Source organism: Bombina bombina, chromosome 5, assembly GCF_027579735.1.
Source record: "Bombina bombina isolate aBomBom1 chromosome 5, aBomBom1.pri, whole genome shotgun sequence".
NCBI classification, from domain to species: domain Eukaryota; kingdom Metazoa; phylum Chordata; class Amphibia; order Anura; family Bombinatoridae; genus Bombina; species Bombina bombina.
In genome coordinates this window covers 357,530,384-357,549,748 of record NC_069503.1, presented here as the reverse complement: position 1 = coordinate 357,549,748, position 19,365 = coordinate 357,530,384, and the positions used below count along the sequence as shown (strand labels likewise).

Sequence of the window (19,365 nt, the reverse complement as noted above, 5' to 3'; positions counted from 1 at the left end):
GTGCTTTGGCTAAAGTCTTGGTCAGCGGATGTGTCTTCCAAGACAAAATTGCTTAACATTCCTTTCAAAGGTAAAACATTATTTGGACCTGATTTGAAAGAGATTATTTCAGACATCACTGGGGGAAAGGGCCACGCCCTCCCACAGGATAGGTCTTTTAAGGCTAATAATAAGAATATTTTTCGTCCCTTTCGTAGAAACGGACCAGTCTCTAATTCTGTATCCTCTAAGCAAGAGGGTAATACTTCACAACCCAAACCAGCCTGGAAACCAATGCAAGGCTGGAACAAGGGTAAGCAGGCCAAGAAGCCTACCACTGCTACCCAAACAGCATGAAGGGATAGCCCCCGATCCGGGACCGGATCTAGTGGGGGGCAGACTTTCTCTCTTTGCTCAGGCTTGGGCAAGAGATGTTCAGGATCCTTGGGCGCTAGAAATAGTTTCTCAAGGTTATCTCCTGGAATTCAAGGAACTACCCCCAAGGGGAAGGTTCCACAGGTCTCAATTATCTTCAAACCAAATAAAGAGACAGGCATTCTTACATTGTGTAGAAGACCTGTTAAAGATGGGAGTGATACATCCAGTTCCAATAAGAGAACAAGGAATGGGATTTTATTCCAATCTGTTCATAGTTCCCAAAAAAGAGGGAACATTCAGACCAATTTTGGATCTAAAGATCCTAAACAAATTTCTCAGGGTACCATCGTTCAAAATGGAAACTATTCGAACGATCCTACCTACTATCCAGGAAAATCAATTTATGACTACCGTGGATTTAAAGGATGCGTACCTACATATTCCTATCCACAAGGAACATCATCAGTTCCTAAGGTTCGCTTTTCTGGACAAGCATTACCAGTTTGTGGCACTTCCATTTGGATTAGCCACTGCTTCAAGGATTTTCACAAAGGTACTAGGGTCCCTTCTAGCGGTTCTAAGACCAAGGGGCATTGCAGTAGTACCTTACTTGGACGACATCCTGATTCAAGCGTCGTCCCTGTCAAAAGCAAAGGCTCATGCGGACATCGTCCTAGCCTTTCTCAGATCTCACGGATGGAAGGTGAACAAAGAAAAAAGTTCTCTGTCCCCGTCAACAAGAGTTCCCTTCTTGGGAACAATAATAGATTCCTTAGAAATGAGGATTTTTCTGACAGAGGTCAGAAAATCAAAACTTCTAAGCTCTTGTCAAGTACTTCATTCTGTTCCTCGTCCTTCCATAGCGCAGTGCATGGAAGTAATAGGATTGATGGTTGCAACAATGGACATAGTTCCTTTTGCACGAATTCATCTAAGACCATTACAACTGTGCATGCTCAGACAGTGGAATGGGGATTATACAGACTTGTCTCCGACGATTCAAGTAGATCAAAAGACCAGAGATTCACTCCGTTGGTGGCTGACCCTGGACAATCTGTCACAGGGAATGAGCTTCCGCAGACCATTGTCACGACCGACGCCAGCCTAGTGGGCTGGGGCGCGGTCTGGGAATCCCTGAAAGCTCAGGGTCTATGGTCTCGGGAATAAACATTCTGGAACTGAGAGCGATATTCAATGCTCTCAGAGCTTGGCCTCAACTAGCAAAGGCCAAATTCATAAGGTTTCAGTCAGACAACATGACGACCGTTGCATATATCAATCATCAGGGGGGAACAAGGACTTCCCTGGCGATGAAAGAAGTGACCAAGATAATTCAATGGGCGGAGGATCCAGGGATCCCAAGGCGACCCTAGTAGATGCACTAGTAGCACCTTGGACCTTCAACCTAGCTTATGTATTCCCACCGTTTCCTCTCATCCCCAGGCTGGTAGCCAGGATCAATCAGGAGAGGGCCTCAGTGATCTTGATAGCTCCTGCGTGGCCACGCAGGACTTGGTATGCAGACCTGGTGAATATGTCATCGGCTCCACCATGGAAGCTACCTTTGAGACAGGACCTTCTTGTTCAGGGTCCATTCGAACATCCGAATCTGGTTTCCCTCCAACTGACGGCTTGGAGATTGAACGCTTGATTTTATCAAAGCGTGGGTTTTCAGATTCTGTAATAGATACTCTGATTCAGGCTAGAAAGCCTGTAACTAGAAAAATTTACCATAAAATATGGAAAAAATATATCTGTTGGTGTGAATCTAAAGGATTCCCATGGAACAAGATAAAAATTCCTAAGATTCTATCCTTTCTATCCTTTCTACAAGAAGGTTTGGAGAAAGGATTATCTGCAAGTTCTCTGAAGGGACAGATCTCTGCTTTATCTGTTTTACTTCACAATGCCAGATGTTCAAGCATTTGTTCAGGCTCTGGTTAGGATCAAGCCTGTTTCCAGACCTTTGACTCCTCCCTGGAGTCTAAATCTAGTTCTTTCAGTTCTTCAAGGGGTTCCGTTTGAACCCTTACATTCCGTAGATATTAAGTTATTATCTTGGAAAGTTTTGTTTTTGGTTGCAATTTCTTCTGCTAGAAGAGTTTCAGAGTTATCTGCTCTGCAGTGTTCTCTGACCTATCTGGTGTTCCATGCAGATAAGGTGGTTTTGCGTACTAAGCCTGGTTTTCTTCCGAAAGTTGTTTCCAACAAAAATATTAACCAGGAGATAGTTGTACCTTCTTTGTGTCCGAATCCAGTTTCAAAGAAGGAACGTTTGTTACACAATTTGGACGTAGTCCGTGCTCTAAAATTCTATTTAGAGGCTACTAAAGATTTCAGACAAACATCTTCCTTGTTTGTTGTTTATTCTGGTAAAAGGAGAGGTCAAAAAGCGACTTCTACCTCTCTTTCCTTTTGGCTTAAAAGCATTATCCGATTGGCTTATGAGACTGCCGGACGGCAGCCTCCTGAAAGAATCACAGCCCACTCCACTAGGGCTGTGGCTTCCACATGGGCCTTCAAGAACGAGGCTTCTGTTGACCAGATATGTAAGGCAGCGACTTGGTCTTCACTGCACACTTTTGCCAAATTTTACAAATTTGATACTTTTGCTTCTTCGGAGGCTATTTTTGGGAGAAAGGTTTTGCAAGCCGTGGTGCCTTCCATTTAGGTGACCTGATTTGCTCCCTCCCTTCATCCGTGTCCTAAAGCTTTGGTATTGGTTCCCACAAGTAAGGATGACGCCGTGGACCGGACACACCAATGTTGGAGAAAACAGAATTTATGCTTACCTGATAAATTACTTTCTCCAACGGTGTGTCCGGTCCACGGCCCGCCCTGGTTTTTTAATCAGGTCTGATTAATTATTTTCTCTAACTACAGTCACCACGGTATCATATGGTTTCTCCTATATATATTTCCTCCTGTCCGTCGGTCGAATGACTGGGGTGGGTGGAGCCTAGGAGGGATCATGTGACCAGCTTTGCTGGGACTCTTTGCCATTTCCTGTTGGGGAAGAGAATATCCCACAAGTAAGGATGACGCCGTGGACCGGACACACCGTTGGAGAAAGTAATTTATCAGGTAAGCATAAATTCTGTTTTAAATTTCCATATACCTTTTTTATTTATTTGTTTTTTAAAAGAGGAAAAAGCTTTAAGTTAAGGAACAATGCACCATGGTCTGATCCTAAATCAATTAAAGGGACACTGAACACAATTTTTATCTTTTGTGATTCAGATAGAGAATGTAATTTTAAGCAACCTTCTAATTGACTGCTATTATCAATTTTTCTTCGTTCTCTTGCTATCTTTATTTGAAAAAGAAGACATCTAAGCTTTTTTTGGGTTCAGAACTCTGGAGAGCATGTTTTTATTGGTGGATGAATTTATCCACCAATCAGCAAGGACAACCCAGGTTGTTCACCAAAAATGGGCCGGCATCTAAACTTACATTCTTGCATTTCAAATAAAGAGAATAAAGAAAATTTGATAATAGGAGTTAATTAGAAAGTTGCTTAAAATTTCATGTTCTTCCTGAATCCCGAAATAAATTTTTTGGATCCAGTGTCCCTTTTTTTAGTTTAAGCATAACATCCAATGTTCTTAATGAACTGTGTCTGCAATGCATGTCTCCAGAGATTGTAACATTTCTGAGCTCTCACAGCTCCTATAATTGCAGTCATCAAATGCAATAAAGAAAGTTGTTCTTGTGGAAATAAGAATCACTGAATGCTTTTAACGGTGCTCGGAACCTATGCAGTATAACCACATAAATCTCTAGGAACACTACATGAGTCAAGACACAAGACTAATATATTTAGAACATTAAGACAACGTTACATAATGAAAAAGAAATACATTTAGAAAATAATATATATATATATATATATATATATATATATATATATATATATATATATATATATATATATATATATACATATATATATTTTTTTATTATTTTTTTTTTTTTTTTTTTTTTTTTTTTTTTTTTTTTTTAAAGATGTGGATGGAAAAACTGCTATTATTTGTATAGTGTTGCAAATGTATAATTAGCTTCCTAAGTATACAAAGACAAAAATACCAACTCATATACACAAATGAGAATGATCAATTTATTGTAGTGCAGACCCATTATATAATTATCAAACAAAAAACAGAAGATTAAGTGGTTTATAATAAAACCACACCAAAGACTGGGCATTCAGCACTCTTTTAAATAGAAAAATGAAGCAACACATGCTAAATTTGAAACAGTCATGTTTATTTTCACACTGTGTCGAGCGCAGGCCCGTCAAAGATGACAGCATCCAATCAACTGGATAAAGTGATTATCGTGGTTAAAAGCTATAAATACAAAAACCCATACAATTCAAAATGTATTTACATATGCTTGCCAATACTAGGACCGGTCCATGTGAAGTGACATGCAGTTAGTAAAAGCTAGATACTTCCTAGAATATACAGAAAAGTAGTCATTTCCAAGGTTAATGCTTCAACTGAGTAAGCACAGAATGTAAGCCTCAATAATATATTCACAGACCTGTATAGGTTTTAATAAAACTGGAAATGTGGATTACTAAGATTGTGCATACTCACTTACTTAGTGAACAACAACAAATAAGAAGCACCAAGCAGAAGATGTGTTGCTTAGCATAACATAAACACTTGGAAGTTATCATACGAAATAACGTACACATAAACGGAATATTAAGTGCATATCTTAGGCGGTTTTACAATGTGGTGATGCCTTGATGGCCAAAAAGACTAGATGTATGATATAAAATTACAAACGGTCTATAATAGACTGGTGAAATAAGTCTTTCAGTTGGTATTGGCCTCCCCAAAAATTCAGGGAAGTTATAGGTAGCGTCCTACACAAAGTGGAACCAAAGAAAGCAAGGATTTTTATACAGTCATGTAGCAAAGCGCTTGAAGCATAAGTGTTAGTACTGCAGCAGATCAAAAGGTTTGAAGCAAAAGACAGAAATGCAGGAGGATATCTCTGATATATTGGCATACCCCTCTTTCGACTGCACCTGTCTTGTATAGATAGTGGAACAAAAATAGAGGCAGTGTTGCATGACAGTTAAGGCAAAAACAAAGATGCAGGAGAATACCTTGTCTATGAATCTGTATCCCTCTGTCAACTACACCTGTTTACTGCCGGACTTCAGCATTATTCCTCCAATCGTTCCGTCTAACAAGCTGCTTTCCAAGTAGAATGTAGAATCTGCTCTGCAAACCAAATGGATAACATCAAAAATCCTCCAGAGTGTCCTCCGAAAGTATTCACCTTGCTTAGGCTCGTATAGATAGCAGCACGCTGAAATTTCTCCGCCATACAATCAAACAAACAAGCGTGTCAGGTCACATGGATCGGTCAGCCAATTGCCGACCGCGCGTTTCACCCCCCCCTCGTCACTGCCCTGAGGAAGCCCTGTTTCTCTAGTGACGAGGGGGTGAAACGTGTGTCGGCAATTGGTTGACCGCTACATGTGACCTGACAAAACAAGAAACAAGGAGTAACCATAACTGGAAGTAAAAAGTGGAAGTGACGATACCAGAGTGATTTGTCAACTATTGTTATACCCTCCTCCCTCCACTTGTTATACTATTGAGTCCAGTTTGTGCACCTAGGAATGTAACTATATTATTTTCCATCATTTTATAGTTTATATGACATATATTTTCTCTTTCCTTAAAGGAACACTAAACCCAAATTCATTCTCTTGGTATCTTTATTTGAAAAGCAAGAATGTAAATTTAGATGCCGGCCCATTTTTGGTGAACAAACCTGGTTTGTTCTTGCTGATTGGTGGATAAATTCACCCACCGATAAACAAGTGCTGTCCAGGAATCCTGAACCAAAAATTGGCTGGCTCCTTAACTTTCAAATAAAGATAGCAAGAGAACAAAGAAAAATTGATAATAGGAGTAAATTAGAAAGTTGCCTAAAATTGCATGCTTTATCTGAATTATGAAAGAAAAAATTTGGGTTCAGTGTCCCTTTAACATAATGCTATATATCATATCTTATATTATGTCATATTATATCATATGTCATTATCCTATTATTATAATTTATACTTTACAATTTATCATTATTATTTTCAGATGGGTACTTTTGAAAACCCCAAGAAAGAAAAAGGATTACACAGGAGGAAATGGAGGGCAAAAGGGATAAGCAAAGATTCTAAAGGATCCTTGCAGGTAAAAATCTAAATCTTCTGTCTTCATATAGACCTTTTTTGATTTATCATGAATAACAAGTTATTATTAACCTGAATTGTATGTGTCCTAAAACTACCTTAAAGGGACAAAGCACTTAGGCAATCAGTAGATAAGGATTGATTGTATATTCACTCTTTACCTTTTAAACTAAATTTGTGTTCATCGTTTTATTTATTTATAGTGCTCTTGTAGTTCTTTATACCATAAAACTGTTGTGATAGACTATACAGATGACGTTTTGTACAAATTTGAATCCAAAATTTTTTATCAAAACTTGTGTATGGATCTCTATGATGGCGCTGGTCATACCATTCCTTATTGTAACATCCAAAAAACCTAAGATACAGCTGCTGTCCTAAATTTGTGAAGTGGGGCCATTTTTTTTTAGCATATCTGGTTCACTACAGGGATCGAGGAGAAAGGTGAGGAGGCAACATATAGCAGATTAAAAGCCCCTCCCTTCAGCACCACAAGCACCCTTGATATTTAGCTTTCCGGATACATTTTTACATCCCCCAAATTAGATTGTGTAGAACCATTAGATATATAGAATGATCTAACTTGTTGGCACATGCAATTTTTGCATTACTGACCCAAGATCTATTTTTATCCCATGCAAAGAGATTAAACACAGAGATAAATCCCTTCAGTAGATTTTCACTATGGACACAAACATTGCAGCTCCTAAGCGGGACATGAACGGTCAGCCAATCCGGAGTGGCAGGCTCATGTAGCTGCCTATTACCTGTGGTTGCCTGTTTGAGTGCTGTAATGTTTGCAGTTCCCTAGTGAAACTTTGAGTTGAACGGTGCTGATTGGCAAATGTGCTGAAAGTGCAATTCGTTTGGTAGAACGAATAGTCGCGTGTACATTCATTTTGGGCAAACAAATGTTAAGAAGGAACATCTATTAAAAATTCAGTAATAGAAAGTTTTTTCTGTTTTTCAAATGTTACTTTCATTTTCGAATGTTCATAATTAGATCGAATATCCACATTTTGACATTTTAAATGTAATATTCAATTTAACAAATACTATTGAGAATTTCAGTAGTTCATGTGGTAGGGAATTGAATAAAATGATACATAGTAGATACAAATATATTGTTTTAAATTTTTCTATTTCGAATATTGCATGGTTCGAATATTAAATTTAAAGAGAGCACTAGAAATACTATCAGAAATATATCAATACGAATTTTCAAATTTTAATATTGCATAATTCAAATTGAGTTAGAATAATTTGAATTGAATATTACATTTAAATAAATCATTAGAAATACTATTGCATTAAAGGGACAGTCTAGTCAAAGTTAAACGTTCATGATTCAGATAGAGCATGCAATTTTAAACAACTTTCCAATTTACTTTTATTATCAAATCTGCATTGTTCTCTTTGTATTCTCTAAACCTAGGTAGACTCATATGCTAATTTCTAAACCCTTGAAGGCTGCCTCTTATCCAAATGCATTTGAAAGTTTTTCACAGCTAGAGGGCATTAGTTCATGTGTGCCATATAGATAACCTTGTGCTCATGCTGGTGGAGCTACCTAGGAGTCAGCAATGAGTCAAAAAACTTAAATAAGGAGGAAGTCTGCAGAGGCTTAGGTACAAGGTAATCACAGGGGTAAAAAGTGTATTAATATAACCAAGTTGGTTATGCAAAACTGGGGAATGGATAATAAAGGTATCTATCTTTTTACACAATAACAATTCTGGAGTGGACTGTCCCTTTAAACAAATTTTAGAATGTTGTACAAACATTTGAAATTCAAAAGGAACGGATGTGTTTAAAATTCATTTTATTTTTCGAATGTTGCAAAACATTCTCCAATCCCTGTGTAAGAGTTAAACATAGTTAGCTATGGTCATTGGTCAGTAAGGTAAAATGGAGGATTAGACCATGTATGTTTTACAATAGAATGCCTCTGTATAGGAAGAGAAGCAGATAAACTGTTAAAATATATTTTTACATGAAAACTGGTTACATAAAATATGTTTACATTTAAAGTGAACCTAATAGGAAGTGCATGATATACTATTGATTTCTGGGACTTTATTACTCAGTGGCTAATACAGACAAATCCTGTATAAATAGTTAGTTTATTCAGAAAAGGAATATCCATTAAATAAAAAAACAAACATGCAGCCATGTAATACATTGTAATGCCCTTTTAGATGGAACATAAAAATGCTGTTTATAATTTATAAGTTGTTTTAGACATCAGTGCAATGAATGCAGAGCGCCTACTGTATTGTATATACAAAAAACTGCATATGTTTTGTTGTGCAGGTTCCTCCGGCTTTTCCAGGGTCCATAAGATTACATGCTTCCAACCCAAATTTATCAACCATGGATTATGCTGAGGAGAAACAATACTCCAGTGGCTCCGATAATTCAAAGTTTACCAAAATGCAAGATGATCTGTGTCATATGGCTAACAAAGGTAAGAAAGCACTGAATTTATTTCTGTTATAGTTTTTTGCTTAAAGGGACGTGAAACCCAAGTATGATTCAGATAGAGCATGTGATTTTAAACCACTTTCCAATTTTTTTCTGTTATCTAATTTGTTTTGTTCTCTTGATATCCTTTGTTAAAAGGGATAACTTAGGAGCGACTGTTTGGTGGTTGCACATATATGTCTCATGTCATTGGTGCACCCACTGCATTCATCTAGCTCCCAGTAGTGCATTGCTGCTCCTTCAACAAAGTATATCAAGAGAATGAAGCACATTTAGATAATAGAAGTAAATTGGAAAGTTGTTTAAAATTGCATTTTCTATCTGAATCATTAAATCATTTTTTGGGGTTTCCTGTCCCTTTAACATAAAGTTTCAATATTATTTCAATGCTATAATTTCTGTGATGCATGTGAATTACTATTAATGAGTCTTTTAAACATTAATGTCAATTTGCTTTTAAACCAAGTGAAGACAGCACTTTACTTTTATCTTCCACAGTAACACTAATTAATACACATTGCTGTTTTTCCTAGCAACAGTGGCGCCTCTGCATTTGTTAAATTATTTAGGTTAGATGGTCAAATTGTTAATTGCATTCTATAACATTGTGTTTTATGTTCTGTCATATTGTATTTGTTTTAATATTCTACTGGAGAAACTAGTTAAAGGGCCATTCTAGTGACACACATATTTAAAGTACTGCTCGGGAGCCACAGAAAACTGCTGGTGTCAAGCAGATTCAGCCAATCAGCAGCTTCAGTCCCACAATCCATCTGTGACTCACTCTGTGGCAGTTTCCACTTGAGGCCAGCAGTTCTTTGTAGGGATTAAACACATAACTTTGCAGGGTCTCTAGTGCTAATTAGCTTTAGAGCAGCTTATTTTTGCGCTATAATGTCCCTTTAAATTGTTTGCTTTTTCAACTTTTTACAAGAATGTATTTGAATTCATGAAAGAACAAAATCTGCTTGATTTAACTAATGTCAATTACTATTTTATTTTCAAAAAAACTCTAAAACTAATAGCTGGATCAGTTCTGTCTATAACTGCCACATTCCAGTGGAATTACTGCGTCGTTAGGTTATATACTTAGGTTCTATATTTACACAGTAATGTTTGATAACTTCATCTTAAGACATTAACTGCTCATAGAAATTTGAAATAATTCCAGATTTGACATTCCAAATTACATGTCACTGACAGCCAAGGGGAATTCCTTTTCCAAGGCAAAGAATTTCACCCTATATGGTGGCAAAAAATCAAGCGTTACATTTGTGAAAACTATAATCTGGAATATGGTTTTATTAAACACAATGATCTGTGTTTTACACTGTTACTAAATGGCTATACACTTTGCTAACCTTTTTGGATCTAGGAACATATATATATATATATAATTTTCTGACACTGGGATCATGGTAACTACTTGTTTATTAGAGTATGACTTATATATATATAGCTGCTAATTTGTTTGATCAATTTATATATTTAAAATTATAACTCTGCCTGCAAACAAACTACTAGATTATAATGTGAGTCCACGCCAGTATTATATACATACATTTTACCTACATATGTTCAGTATGGAGTATTAATTGCTTAGTGACTGAAGATTTCATGATTCCTTTATTTAAAACAAGGTACTTTTCTCCCCCAGGGGATAAAAAGATGTTTTATTATGTAGCTTGGTATTCCACTCTTCACTGTTTTATTGATTCAGATTTCATTTAATATTTATGATTCCTTTCCCTTCCTCCTCTCTCTCTCTCTCTTTTTGTTAATATATTGAATTCATTTGTAAACAATAATAACGTATAAGCATTTTTTGTTTGTTTTTGGCTGGCACATAAAGATCAATGTACTGAGCAGTGTAAGCTGCTTCTGAGCACTTGCTGGGTGTTCTCGCACATGCAAACTTGCTCCTTGCATTGTATTAAGCTCTTACACTCTCTGTGGCTAAGAATCAGGGACACAGGCGCTTGATAGGAGCCCATCACCATTGTGTGAGCAGAACCATGTTGGGAGGGGAATGATCATGGGTAGTTAGTGGGTTTTTTTTTGGTGGTCTGTGGATGTGTCAGGGAAGTTTCATGGGAGGGGCTAAGGGAAATTCTGTAAAGAGGGACATATGGCTGTCTCAGAGGGACAGAGTTCAGAATCAGGGACTGTACCTCTCAAATAAGTACAGTTGGGAGGTCTGCGTATCGAAATCACCCCCAACTTGCTTACTCAGGGTGATTGACAGGCCCTTCTCTCACGCTAGAGAAGGTGGCAGCATTACATACTCAAACAAGTGGGTAAATATACATCCGGGCAGGGGACATACAGGGTCCCGCTGCTGACTCGATGCAAAGCAGTGTGGACAAGTTCTCAAGTTGAGAGCCTTGTCCACACAGCCCTTAGTACATGCGGCCCACAGTTTTTAGAGCATTTTTCTTTTCTTTTTATATTTCAATATTTTTTTATTGAGATAATTAGCAATAACAAACACAAACATATGTCTATATATAAGTGCAAGCAAAACTCGAAATAGGATATTGTACAAAATACAGATGCTGAACTAGATGGTACAATTGAGGAGGGATGAATCTGCTTTAGGTATGTTATTATACAATTCACATATATAACCAATACAGATGAGCTTCCCCTACAAATATCTTTCTAAATGAATTCACATTGATCATTTATAATAATATAGAATTAGAGTGACATACATTTGAAGGTTAATCCCAAAATGAACTACATTCAAACCTATTTAGTGGTAGAGAGTGCTATCTGAAACAACAGACTCGCATGTATCTGGTGGTAGTATATCATTCCTGCAAGTATCTATGAATATAAGTCAAATATAATAATAAGTATGCACATAAGATTATGATATCTCATTGCTTGTTATGTATAAAATCTAGGAAACCTCCTAAAGTGAATATGGTCACTATTGTACCTAGATTAAGAAAATGTGGTATAAGGGAGGTTCTTAATTGATTAATACATTCAGTGAAGAATTAGGATGATATATACAGTCACTCTTAGGCCTATGGTAGCTTAAAATATGTCAGATTCAAAAGACAACAGAATTAGTAAGTAGCTTAAAAATTGGTGTACAAATATATAGCAAAAGTTATCAAGATTAGATTTACCTGTTGGAGGAGGTTCACTTATCTTATGTATTCTCAAATATTTATTCCTTCCATAAAGCTGATCTAACAAATAAAACATTTGTGGAAATTTAGCTGAACCTTGAAGACGCTCTATGAGGGCATTTGTATAACGAGGGAAAAGTAGTTTCTGACCTAATAAGAGGATCAGTAATCATATATGGCAATAGGGAGAGAGATATCATAAATAAAGGAAGTGCTAGTTACCTATTAAGATAAGTGCTATGACAGTCCTGTTCATTAGTATCATGAAAACATATGCAGGAATCTATAGCAATATATATGCAGGAATCTATAGCAATATAATAAGACAACTAAATATTTCTACAATAAAACCAAGCTCACGATTTTGATATACATTTCTTAAGAAACATATTACTTAGATATATGTGAGAACCAGACATAGTTATTGGCATTTTAAGAAAACATTTGAAACTTTTGAGTAATGATAGTTCCTTCACACCATTTGTTAGCAAATGTAAATTTGTTTTATGAAAACCAGAAACCTTGGTTTCGAAACTTTCGCCAAGTATGGTTCAAGTAAACAAACATACCATCACTAGAACTTGGTTACCCAGTTAGGGAAACTTTAAATGTAACAATTTCAATTGTATATCCTGTCAAACAGTAACAGTAGGCAATACTTTTATTTCTTCTGTTACTAATCGGTCATTCAACATCAACTTTAATAAAGGGTGTATAGTGTGCATAGCGCTGGATTTAAAACACTTAAGCCTCCCTATTACTGTCCTCCTCCTAGACAAAAAAAAAACGTGTAGTGAATAAATAATATATATATAGGAAGGCGCTAAATAAGCTTAAAGTGTTAAAGAAATGGAGATTATTAAAGTATTTAGAAAGTAGACTATATGTTGGAAAAAATCCTTGGTGTGAGTGATATTTAGGAAACAATGTTGCAATTTGTTTCAATAAAGACTCCTGCTATACAATCTTATACTTTGTTATATGACTAGATGTATCGTCGCAAGAGATATTAAACTGTTAAACCGTTTTATTAAATCTGGAAAAAACAAGAGAATCACCTCCTGCTATACAAATTTATACTTTGTTATATGACTAGATGTATATTCACAAGAGGAACTAGATAATTATACCGTTTTCATAAATCCTAATCAAACAAGAGAATCGATAAAAAAATATATATTATATATTTAATTATACCTAAGTTATAGGTCTATGAATTTTACAGATTTTGTCATTTTACCAATATCCTAAGTAAATATATTTTTTTATATTGATTCTCTTGTTTGATTAGGATTTATGAAAACGGTATAATTGTCTAGTTCCTCTTGTGAATATACATCTAGTCATATAACAAAGTATAAATTTGTATAGCAGGAGGTGATTCTCTTGTTTTTTCCAGATTTAAAAAATGGTTTAACAGTTTAATATCTCTTGCGACGATACATCTAGTCATATAACAAAGTATAAGATTGTATAGCAGGAGTCTTTATTGAAACAAATTGCAACATTGTTTCCTAAATATCACTCACACCAAGGATTTTTTCCAACATATAGTCTACTTTGTAAATACTTTAATAATTTCCATTTCTTTAACACTTTAAGCTTATTTAACATCAACTTTTATGCAACATGCAGAATCAGATTTTGTGATTCAGATAAAGCATGCAATTTTAAGCAACTTTTTAATTTACTCCAATTATCAATTTTTCTTTGTTCTCTTGCTGTCTTTATTTGAAAAAGAAAGTCCACAACCCTGGACAGAACTTGTTTATTGGTGGATGAATGTATCCACCAATCAGCAAGGACAACCAGGTTGTTCATCAAAAATGGGCCGGCATCTAAACTTACATTCTTGCTTTTCAAATAAAGATACAAAGAGAATGAAGAACATTTGCTAATAGGAGTACATTAGAAAGTTGCTTAAAATTGCATGCTCTATCTGAATCACAAAAGAAAAAATCTGGGTTCAGTGTCCCTTTAACATCACTCTGAAATATGAGTTTAGTAATTTGAAATATAACCTTTAATGGAATTATTTAAAATAAATAAACAAATATGCAGCTTAAATAACTAGTGTCTTTTAGATCAAAAGTAATTATAAGCACTTCAAAATGCTAAGCGCTGTATTAACTAATTATAAATTATTAGATCTAAATCTGAATACATTTATGCAGAATATGTATTGGGAGGATAGAATTATTGTCAAACATGTAATAAGCTTCCCTTCCTTTTAACCCTTTCAGGTTCCCACAAAGAAAAATGTTACATGGTAATCCTTTTTAAAAAAAAATAGAGCATGTGATGTTCAATAACTTTTCAAGTTTACTTCGATTATCAAATCTGCTTCATTCTCTTGAAATCCTTTGTTGAGTGAGCAGCTATGCACTACTGGCAGCTAGTGGAGCCAATGAAAAGAGGCATTTGTGTGCAGCCCCCAATTAGCAGCTAGCTCCCAGTAATGTATTGCTGCTCCTGAGCCTAGTCATGCTTTTCTACGAAGAATACTAAAAGTATGAAGCAAATTAGATAATAGAAGTAAAATGGAATGTTGTTTAAAGGGACATAACCCCCAAATTTTTCTTTCATGATTCAGATAGAGAGTACAATTTTAAACAACATTCCAATTTACTTCTATTATCTAATTTGCTTTATTCTTTGGGTATCCTTTGTTGAAGAAATAGAATGCTCATGGGTGAAACAATCACACAAGGCACCAATTAGCGGCTACCGAGCCAATTTAGATATGCTTTTCAACAAAGAATATCAAGAGAATTAAAGAAATTAGTTAATACAAGTAAATTGGAAAGTTGTTTAAAATTGTATGTTCTTTCTGAATCATGAAAGAAAAAAAAATTGGTTTCATGTCCCTTTAAAGTCACATGATCTGTCTGAATCATGAAAGAAAAATGTTGTTTTGTATCTCTTTAAAAATGAAAAAGAACAAAAAAATGGTATCAAAACTTTATACATGCAATTTAAAGTGAATGTAAATTTTGATTCTAAAGTGCCCGTTTTTTAAAAATTCTATTAAAAACAGGGGTACTTTAATTAATAAAAATTTACATTTCAATCGTGTTGTGAAAAAATACTTACCTTTTAAACTTGACAGCTACTCCAGCTTCCCGCAGTCGTCACAAGCCATTTCTGACGTCAGAAATGAAGGATCGGTCATTCTCCAATCACGGCTTCCCCCCCTGGGGGAATCAGTGTCTGATTCAACACTATGATTGGAGGAAGCCAGATTCCTCATTTTAGACCCAGGAAGAGGTTTTGCAACGGGCGGAGGAAGCTGGAGCGGCTGTCAAGATTAAAAAGTAAGTATTTTTTCACAACACGAGTGAAATGTAAATTTTGATGAATTAAAGTGCCCTTGTTTTTAATAGAATTTGTAAAAACCGGGCACTTTAGCATCAAAATTTACATTCACTTTAATTTGCATTCCTTCTCAGAAACTATTTGTTGATTGTAATAATAATAATAATAATATAATCATATATTTAGGTCTATAATCAGACTTTATAAATATCCCATTTGTTACCAAACAAAAAGTTACAGTGTGGTCAGAACTGAAGAAAGATTGAGCAAATAGAGGAAAGTCATAGGAGGTCTAAGGGAGGGGTATTATAATAAACATGGAAATTGTAGCTTGCTGGAGTTTAGTACCATGTGAGAATGGCAGCTGAACTTCATTATGGGCTTGTCTTTAGGGTTGCACTTGCCACCCAGCCGGTATTTTACCAACATGGCCGGTATTTTACCAACATGGCCGGTATTTTAATGGTTCAAGTGAATATAGAAAATAAATAATACATATAGAAATGTATGTTGTAAAATGATGAAACTTCTAAGTGTGTTGAAATCTAATTATAAACAAATGATCATTTAAAATATATCCTAGCAGCTTTAGTTACTGATTTATGCTGTATAATTATTTATGCTTATTAGTTTGGCCAGTATTTTTTCCAGAAAAGGTGGCATCCCTACTTGTCTTTGTGAATAAAAAGACAATCATTTGCATAAGATGGTGTGTTATTAAAGGGAAGTTTTATTTGTGATCTACCCTTGGGTAAAAATGTATCTGCACACAGATACATAACAATCATCTAATTTGCAAATTGATCTGACACATACATTGAGGGAGAAGCAGGAAATACTCGAGATTTGCTCAGAAATAGCGGAAGATGGGGATGAGGTATATTTTTTATTTAAAGGACCATTAATGACCGTAGAATTGCATTATACATAATACAAACACAAATAAATAGTGCGTACAATTCAATACAGTTATAATGTCCTTTGATGTAAAATAATTTGCCCCTTTTAGGATGATTCATTAGGGACCATGTATTAAGATGTTAGAATTTGAACAATTTAAACATGGAAAGCAGCCCAAATTTTTTAGCCAGTATAGCCCTGTTTCATCCCCTTACTTACGCCAATATTTGCTGTCACTAAAGATTCTTTCTTTGCTAAGATATGGTGAGTCCATGGCTCCATCAATTACTGTTGGGAATACCACTCCTGGCCAGCAGGAGGAGACGAAGAGCACCACAGCAAAGCTGTTAAGTATCCCTTCCCACAACCCCCAGTCATTGTCTTTGCCTCTGTTAATGTAGGAGGTGAAGTTTTTGATGTCTGAAGAAAAATTGGATTTCTTTCGCTTCAAGCAAGATTCTATTATTTTGAAAGCCATAGTAGGTGTGCGCTGATCTTTCCTATGTTCTGGGTATAGCTGTAGTCAACGTCAATCTCTTCAGTAGAGTAGTGGTGGCTTTAAAGCAGTTAGGAACTTGTGAGCCTTGCTGCGATTTCCTAACATTGTTGCTGCCCTAAAATAGAAAGCCTGAGTAGGTTTTTTTTATTTTTTTATTAACCAATTCAGTATACAGTTCCAATAACAGAAACAACAACAACAAAAAGAAAAACAATAGCAATAGGTAACACCCTGTAAGTACAGTACAATCGTCATCATTACTAACAGTGCCACAATATATTTTTACAAATAATTTAATTGTATCTTCCTTATCATTGCAGTTATTGGTCCCTTCAAAAAAATAACGACATTGTCATAAGTGTATTTTAACCGTATAAAGCAAACTAAACCAAGCAATTGGAAATATAATCCTCATTTTAAGAAATATTGAAAGTCAAATTATTTTCTGTTATAAAACAGTGTTCTGTTTTGAGGCACAATTTCTTTGTTTTCCAAACTATTTTGTTCTAAGAACGCATGTTGTACCCTGAAGCACTTTTGGTTTTGCATATGCAATTCAGTGCTCTGATTCATTTTTAACTCTTTATTTATAAGATTGATTGCTGCCCACTGAGCCCATTGTCTCTAAGGTTGATGCTGTTTAGGCAATGCCACAGCTTTCTCCTCAATCATCCCAAGCCTTTATGGCATCACATGCAGTGCCCTGCGGTTCCTCTCAATCTCCTGGAGGAGTTATTTGCTGCCCAGGTATCTTCTGCGGTATCTGTGGCATTATCTGCTTTTCCTATACTTATGGGAAATCGCAAGAGGAATATTAGAGATTCAGATAGTAAGGTTTCTGTTCCACCTACGGCTACACTAACTGCTTTTCCTCATAGGTTTGATGATGAGGATACGTCGGTAGCCTCTGAGGGTGAAATCTCAGATTCAGATGGTATAATTCCTTCATCTGATGCTGAAGTAGTAACCTTCAGATTTAAGCTTGGATACCTTTGTGTATTGTTAAAGGAGGTTTTGGCTAATTTGGAGCGACTCCGATACGTCTGTCATTATCAACCCTGCAGAATCTAGTAAATTTACTAGGATTCCTCTGTGGAAGTTTTTTCCTGTTCCAAACCGTGCTGACAGATTTTCACAGTAATGGAAGAAGTCAGGGATTCACTTTTTCCCTGTCTCCTGTCTTTTAAAGGATGTTTCCTGTTGCTGTCTCCATTAAATATCATGGAGCACAGTGCCTATAGTAGTAGGGCATTTCTACTCTGGCTAAGAGAACTACGATTCCTAGAGAGGGTAGCTGTTGTTTTCAGGATCAATGGACTAAGCGGGAGGCTTACATGGAAGTTTTGTATTGCCTGGGTCAAGTGCAGCATCCTATTGGTGGGGTGCCTTGTTTGATTCCAATTTGGTAGGGACTCCTTTGGAGGAGATCCAGAACAGATTTAATGTTCTTAAGCTAGCCCGTGGGGTGTTGTGGCTATATTCAGTGGATTTTCCTCTGAGTTTAAGCTTCTGGTGCTTCCTTCAAAGGGTAAGACCTTGTTTGATCCTGCTTTGACAGGAATATTTCTGATATTACGGATGGAAAAGGGTCTTTTCTACTGCAAGACAAGATGAATAGACATAAAACAGTTTGCCCCTAATCCGGGATCGGTTTCCAAGTGGGGGGGCTAAATCTCTCTGCTTGTCTTCAAACATGGATATGAGATGCCCCAGATAGGCTGTGGACATAGTATCTCAGGTTTTCTACATAGAATTCATACATTTTCTCCCAGATACAGGTTCCACCTCTCAATTTATCTGCAGGTCAGATAACAGTGAGATATTTTTGAAGTGAGTTTGGGACCTCTCTTCCCTGTGAGTGTTAGGTCCAGTTCCTGTAATGGAACAGGGTCTAGAATTCTATTCATTCCTGTTCGTAGTTCCTGAAAAGAAGGAATTTTTCGTCCTATGGTAGATCTAAAGTGTCTCAACAAATTTTTCTCTGGGTACCGTCCTTTCAAGGTGGAAACCAGGGGTTTCATTCTTCCTTTGGTTCAAAAGGGTCAGTTCATGGTGACATGTATTTTCAAGTTCCTGAGTTTTGCCTTTATGTCAAACACGTTCAGCTTGTGACTCTTCCCTTTTGCCTTGCCACGGATCCCAGAGGGGACTATCTTGGCAGGCATTTAGTTTCCAGGAATTGCTATCGTGCCCTTCCTGGACGTCATAATGGTTCAGATGCCATCTTTTCAACAAGCAAACTCTCATACAGAGATTTTGTTGTCTTTGCTCATTCCCACAGATGGGAAGTGAATCTGAAATTGAGTTCCCTTGTTCCAGCTACAGGGGTAGTTTTCTTAGAAACCATCTTAGTTTATCTCTGAAAATATGTTTTCAGAAAATAGAGGATTCTTTCCTCTTGTTTCTTTCGGTCCTCTTCTATTTGGCCCTTCAGTGGCTCAATGTATGGAGGT

The 19,365-nt window shown here is 36.2% G+C and overlaps 1 protein-coding gene across 5 annotated transcripts in view; it reads left to right on the top strand.

Annotated features, from left to right (window-relative positions):
- The window catches only part of OSBPL3 (oxysterol binding protein like 3), a 580,670-nt gene that overhangs the window by 419,345 nt on the left and 141,960 nt on the right, over positions 1–19,365 (top strand). For all 5 annotated transcript variants that reach the window (XM_053714156.1, XM_053714152.1, XM_053714153.1 and 2 more), the window contains 2 exons: positions 6,477–6,572; positions 8,885–9,038. In XM_053714156.1, coding sequence (XP_053570131.1) covers positions 6,477–6,572; positions 8,885–9,038 — 250 coding nt within the window. The remainder of the gene's footprint in view (positions 1–6,476; positions 6,573–8,884; positions 9,039–19,365) is intronic.